At 45.8% G+C, this 6,553-nt stretch overlaps 1 protein-coding gene across 5 annotated transcripts in view; it reads left to right on the top strand.

Annotated features, from left to right (window-relative positions):
• Positions 1–1,313: 1,313 nt before the first annotated feature.
• The window catches only part of NPL (N-acetylneuraminate pyruvate lyase), a 36,227-nt gene continuing 30,987 nt past the window's right edge, over positions 1,314–6,553 (top strand). Inside the window, exons 1-2 of one of the 5 annotated variants that reach the window (XM_025878008.2) lie at positions 1,314–1,463; positions 6,019–6,104. In XM_025878008.2, the coding sequence (XP_025733793.1) occupies positions 6,037–6,104 (68 nt within the window). In that variant the 5' untranslated portion in view covers positions 1,314–1,463; positions 6,019–6,036. Of the gene's footprint in view, positions 1,464–1,552; positions 1,705–2,451; positions 3,062–6,018; positions 6,105–6,553 lie in introns of those variants that run through there. The other 4 variants (XM_025878007.2, XM_025878004.2, XM_025878005.2 and 1 more) reach the window with 4 other exon arrangements.

The raw sequence follows: 6,553 nt of genomic DNA, 5'->3' as shown, positions 1-6,553 counted from the left end.
AGACAGCTCAGGTGTCACCCTCCCCCAGGAAGACTTTTCAGAAACACTGTCCTGCTTCATCATACACACACATACATGCCTACCCACACACTCACCCCTCTCCCCAGATTAAGGTCTTCCCCTCCCTCAGTGTTTCATATTTTTGCACAGGCATACGTATTTTTTAAAGATAAATGTCTTCCCCACAATTCATTGGAGAAGCTGTGAGTGTCTTAAGGGGTGAGGCTATGATGTGCCCTTCCCCCATCCCAGTGAGACCCTTCCTTCCCCACCCTCCTTCCATAGCTTCTTCCGCAGGTGTCAGCCCTGAATGACAATCCCTGCCTTCTCTGGGTCCCTCCCCCAGTGTATTTCCTGCACATCAAATCCCAATGTAGCATGTGTTTCTTAGCAAACCCTAACACATTACTAGAAGGCATTGCTTTGTACTACCATATTTATTTAAACAGTAGTTTATCCATTTAGCATATTGGTTTATTGGTTGACAATCTTAAACCTAATGTCCTATACCTTTTGGGTACTGAAATATTTAATGTGTGACTTTGAAAAAAAATTACTAACATTGTCCCATTAGGATATAATATTCTTGTCAACATTACAAGACAAACCTAGGATTTTCCCTTTCTTTTTTTGCCGGATAACATAGAGTGGTGATTAAAAGTATCATCTTCCAGACTACTTGAATCCAAATCACTGCTTAACTACCCACAGCCTGATAGCCTTTGGCAAATCACTTAAACTCTCTACGTCTCTGAATGAGATGATGCTTCAACTCTAAAATATGAACTTAAAAAATAGTACCCATCACAAAGGATTGAACTTGAATTGATTAATGAATTAGTTTCTGGAGCTGTGTGCAATGAAAGAACTTCTACAATGGATTTAAAAGCACGGTGCAAACTAGAAAGCCCTTTGGGAAATTTATTTTCTCTAAATGAAATAAGCACCGGCCACTGCCTTTTATGGAAAATTGAGGTTAATTCACCTCAGCAAGAGGGAGCTGAGGACTTGTTTATGGCTGTGTTTCTGATTTATGAGCACAGTACGTGATATTAGAAAATAAACTCTTGACATTCCTGCAAGTAGAGATACTTTGTTTAAAATTATTTCTCCCTTTCAAAACTCAACTGTTCTCCAGAATACGCAGGAAAGCTGCCACTTAAGTAACTAATCCGCTTTTAAAGTTCGTCATCTCCTGGCAGGCGGTGTTCTCAGCAAGCTTCTGAAAGAGCAGACGTTTCAAAGCCCACAACCACGAAATAACCTGTTGCTGCAGGGCCCTGGACAAAAGTTATTAAGAAAGAGAGCCCAGGAGGCGTCAGCAAGCGGAAGGACTGGCTGAGCCGAAGAGGAAGAGATGAGGCTTGCCCGGAGGAATCCAGGCGCACCGCCGCACGCGCGACGGGGTCCCGAGGCGCAAGCTCAGGTGCTCGCAGTCCCGGCGCCTCACCCACACCGCCCAGGTAACGCCGAGTGGGGGGAAACCGCACGCGTGCGCAGCGTCTCGGGGGCGCGCCTCTGCGCGCGCCGCGGGTACAGGCGCGGGCCCCGCCTTTCCGGGCCCGGGAGTGGAGGCGCGTGGTGCGGGGCCGCGCGGTAGCCGAGGCGGCAAAGGCCGCGGCGGGGGCGCGGGGCGGCGCGCGGCGGTGCAGGGAGCGGCGGCGGCGGCTGCCGCGGCGAGCGAGGAGGACCCGGGCGCGTCCGGTGAGCGCGGCTCCCGCGGGGCGGACGGACAGGCGAAGACCCCCAGCCCACCAGCGGAAGGGGGCAGAGGGTGGCGGGGAGGGGGCCGGAGGCGGCCCGGAGGAGAGGGGAGGGCAGATAAGCTGGGACCGTGGGGCAACAGGAAGTGTGAACGCGACACCCTTCCGCCTGGAGCGAACGTCCGCACCGCCGCGGGCGGAGGAACCACTCCCCGGGATGCTTTCGGGATCGCGTAGCTTTCTCCAAGGCTCCTTTCCTCAAAGTGACCCGAGGCAGCCGTGGAGCGAAACAGACTTTAGCGGTAGCATTTGATCCAGCGCCTTCTATTTATGGGAACTTCGTTATATTTCTGCGTTTTGTTTTTGTGTTTGTTTCTTTAGTTTCTCCATTTTCTCTTTCTTTTCTGTGTATTTCTTAAGTCATTCACCATGCCCAGAACTGCATCCTTCCTCTCCCCCAGACTTTTTTCAACTTTGTCCTTTTACGAGGATTGACTTAGGCAACTTGAATTCTTTGCACCAAGTGTTGTCAGTGAACGGAGGTACAAGATTTCAAGAGTAAGGGGCGCTTGGGTGGCTCAGATGGTTAAGCGTCTGCCTTCGGCTCAGGTCATGATCCCAGGGTCCTGGAATCGAGTCCCGCAGGGAGCCCGCTTCTCCCTCTGCCTCTGCCTCTCTCTTTCTCTCTCTCTCTCTCTGACTCTCATGAATAAATAAATAAAACATTTAAAAAAAAAAAAAAAGATTTCAAGAGTAATATCCCCTCCCCAGCGTTTCAGTGTTAACATTCCAAATTCACGTTAAGCCTTAGGCTGGAGAACGTTCTAACCATTTGCTTCTGATACAAGCTATAAAGAATACCAAAGCTAGACATTACCAAGTTTATTTAAAATTCAAATTTTACGAAATAGCAACCATTATCTGTTACTGTTGTTGTGATCCTTTCGCCCCATCTCTTCCTGGAGTTTCAGTGTTCGCAAAGTCAGCAAATTTTGCTCATTTAGTGTATTGCTCGGCAGATAGATTTTTTTTGAAGCTGTTCCTGCCCCCTGGTGGCTTGCACTGTAGAAAAAAAGCCAAAACTACCCTAATAACTCTGAGGTAAAATTTTTAAGGAAAAGCAAGTGTTTGTTGAGGGAATTTTGAGGAGTAAGAAATTATCTTCCTCTTGGGGGATCAGGGGAAATTCTCTAGTTTTTCAGTGAATTTTTAAACTTGGCTGAAGTGGGAGATAGTGTCATTCCAGATGGGAGAGCCTCAGGAGAGAGGAAGCAGGCCGGACATGGTAGAGACGAGCACCAGGAATCAGTTGAGATGAAATGAAGAGATCTATACAGAGACCTACACCAGGGAGTTTGGTATTTCTCCTACGGAAGCCAGGGGGAAGTTACTGGCATTTTCTGAGCAGGGCAAAGGCAGGACCAGAAATGTCTGTGCTACCAGGAGATTAACCTGGCAGCCTATGTGGATTCGAGGAGGAGAGTGGGGATTAGGGCAATAATTCCCAACTCTGACCCCACACGCCTACAGGCTCTACGTTTTTGAAATTTTTTTTAACCAAATTGCATTTACATGCACTTAATATTATTTCTTTCAATCAACAGCATATATAAAACTACCCATCCAAGCTTCTGACAGTCCTAAGAATATCAATGTAGTTGCCCTAAGTATGAAATAAATACAGCTCAGAATACAGAAGTATAGTGTGAGCAGCCTGGTAGGGTTTGAATTAGGAGACTTTTAGTGCTGAACCTAGCTGTTGAGAGTCTTATCATTTGCACCTTCTTGAGCCCCTTTGGGCTCCTTGGACCTGAGGTTGTGTCCATTGGTCTAGATAAGAGGTAACAAAGGGTAAGTTCTGAGAGGGGCAGTAAGCAGGGAGGGAAGGATTGCAGGGAAGGAAGATAAGAGCATTGAAATGACTTAGTCCCTGAATGGACCAGAGTACTGAGGGTCAGAGAAGCAATACCAGTAAAGATGAAATGACAGGAAAGAAGGTGCTGGTAAAAATAATAATACTTGCTAACGTCCTGTAGCTATCTGACAAGACTTCACACTTGTACTTACTATGTGTCTGGCACTCTTGTTAATCATTCTATGATAATTAATTCATTTTACTCTCCACAACTTATGAAATATGACTGCTATTATTTACGGGAGTGAAAACAGACTCACAGAGAAGGTGATTAACAGTTCCAGGGCCGCCCCGTTGCTAAGTGGTGATGCCAGGATCCAGACCCGTGATGTCTGACTCCAGAGCTAGTGCTCCAACCCCTCTACTATAAAGAACAAAGGAAGAAATCTTGGGGGACATGTTGGCAGGTATCTTGAGTTCAGATACTTGCAGGAGTGCCAGGTGAAGATATGCAGCAAGCATAGCATCCATCTCAGTTAATGTACAGACATTCCTCTGGGACAGACAGGGTCTGTGCCCTGGCCCTGTGTTTTCCCAATGGACCCCCATTTATCTCTCAAAACCTCCCACAGGATTTTGTCTCCTCTTCAAACTAGGAAAAGTCAGAGAAATCCTAGAATCCCGTATATCAGGCAAGGTTCCCCTTTATTGCCTGCCCTTTAGTGCAGAGCAAAGCTACTTGAAGGATTTGGGCTTAATTTCAGGAGCAAGTTTTGCGAGGGAGATATCTGTTTGTCAGGGAGGTATCGAGTTGGCTTTCTACAAAAGCAGTAAGTTTTGCCATACTGTGCCCTTTCATGTCTTTGTCCTTGTTTTGTCCTGTTTCTGGCTTCAAGGGCTCACCAGAGCCAGAATTGTTGGGGGATATAAAAAAAGTAGAAGATACGATATATGTACTCCGTAAGTTTATACTCCCATTTAGGGAGTTGAGATGAACAGTTATAAAGAACGAACAAAATGAAATAGTTTGTAATTATTACATTATGTAGGTCAAATTTAAGTGTAGCGGGCATTGGGTTTTTAAATATGCCAGTGACTTCAGAACTGTAATATACCCCATCTTCTCTGTTACCTATAGATATCACTGTGCTTGCTCCAAGCCAGACATCTTTTGTCTGTCACCAAATACACTCATTATATTTTTATTTTCTTCTGCAGTTGTTAGACTTTGCATTCGTGGCTTTGAATTTTTATGTCTTTTTTTTTTAAGATTTTATTTATTTATTTGACAGAGAGAGACACAGCGAGAGAGGGAATACAAGCAGGGGGAGCGGGAGCGGGAGAGGGAGAAGCAGGCTTCCCTCTGAGCAGGGAGCCCGAGGCGGGGCTCGATCCCAGGATCCTGGGACCATGAACTGAGCCTAAGGCAGACGCTTAACGACTGAGCCACCCTGAGCTCAAAAAATAGTAACACTTCCGTAACTGGTAAGTGGCAAAGCTGGAGAGCTTTGAAGTCTGCCTGTGGAATCCAGGCTATTAAATAGGATACTCTGTTGCCTCTCATGCCTGTTTTCCACAACCTCTAGACTTTTTTCCACTGGCATGACAGGTGTACTCTCTTGTCAGATGGTGAGGAATCCTTCTGCCCCAAATGAGTGGGGTCAGGTTGAGTCTCTGAGCAGTGATCTCCCTGTTCTGGAAGTCATCATCTAGCTACAATCTGAATACCTCACTCAGTTACCCACATATTCATCACTTTTTAATTGAAGAAAAGGTGTCCAGCAGGTATTTCAGTGCAGGAAAAGGCAAATAAAATATATTCCCTGTCCTGGGGAGCTTGGTCTAGTGGGAGAGAGGTAAATAAACAATCATGATAGAGTTTACATGATTTACTAGAGGTAGGAAAACAGAGCAAAACTGGTTGAAATTAGAATGTGAAAGGCTAGGGAAATCTGAAGATAGTTAATTAGATCACACTGAAGCCTTAAAACTCTTAAGTGCTGGTTTTAGGTGAGATTCTTGCTTAAAAGAATGGAGCTATGGAAAAAGGGATGTCCCTCTTGTCCTGACCATATTACAATTTAAGGAGTAGTAATTTTTTTATATATTTGACCTCCCTGAGTTAGATTCATTTTCTTTCTTGGATCTGCTGTTGTTTACCCCTGCTCTTTGAGGTTTCAGACTGCCTGTATCACCTGTAGAGATAAAGTGAGAGGCCTTTCTGATAGTGCTTTCTGGAACACTGCTCCCTTCCTCTCTCCCCGTTTTCCTGTCTTTAAAAACAGCCACCTCCTCTGCAGAATTAAGCTCTCCATGTTACATTCTTTCTGTTTGCTCTGTGTGTTTGTGTACTTGTAAGCATTTTTCACAATTCTAAACTGGGAATGGACTTTGCCTGGGAGTTTTATCATTAATGGACATTCCTTGAAGAAGGAGAGGAATTACATTTATGTTTCGTAGACTTTTTTCAGCAGCTCAATGGGCTCCCCGAAGAAGAAGCTTCAAGGTCTCGTGGCTGCAACCATCACGCCAATGACTGAGCATGGGTAACTATCATTTGGGACCTAAGGGGAATCTGTTCTCACTCCACCAAAATGGACAGAAGTTCTCTATGGTAGCAGTCACTTAGATTCTGCGCCTCTGTGGTACTCTTGCCAAGTGGCCACTTCTGTCAGTCCTCCCTCCCCCATACTGTCTCTGATCCCAACTCAGAGAAGCGTCTCTATATCACAGACAGTGCAGAAAGAGAGAAGGTAAGATATGGCATCTTGCCTTTCTCCCAGTGTCTACAGCTCCACAAGATAAATTCTCTTTGGATTTCATCAGAGGCCTGGCTTTCCCAAATAAGGCCAGTGGAGTTGGATGAGGAGAATCTCATTTTAGCACAGTTTGCTTCTAAGCCCTGGCCTGGCCCCTCTGGATCCTGTCTCTAGATAGCTGCGTGATTCCACCTCAGGCCGTTCATAGATGTGATGAAAATGTCCTCCCCTGACTA

This window comes from Callorhinus ursinus, unplaced genomic scaffold (genome assembly GCF_003265705.2).
Source record: "Callorhinus ursinus isolate GAN/ISIS: 27379988/994484 unplaced genomic scaffold, GSC_fseal_2.0 scaffold13, whole genome shotgun sequence".
In the NCBI taxonomy this organism is placed as follows: Eukaryota; Metazoa; Chordata; class Mammalia; order Carnivora; family Otariidae; genus Callorhinus; species Callorhinus ursinus.
Note: the sequence above shows the minus strand (reverse complement) of the source record. Positions and strands in the feature narration are given on the sequence as shown.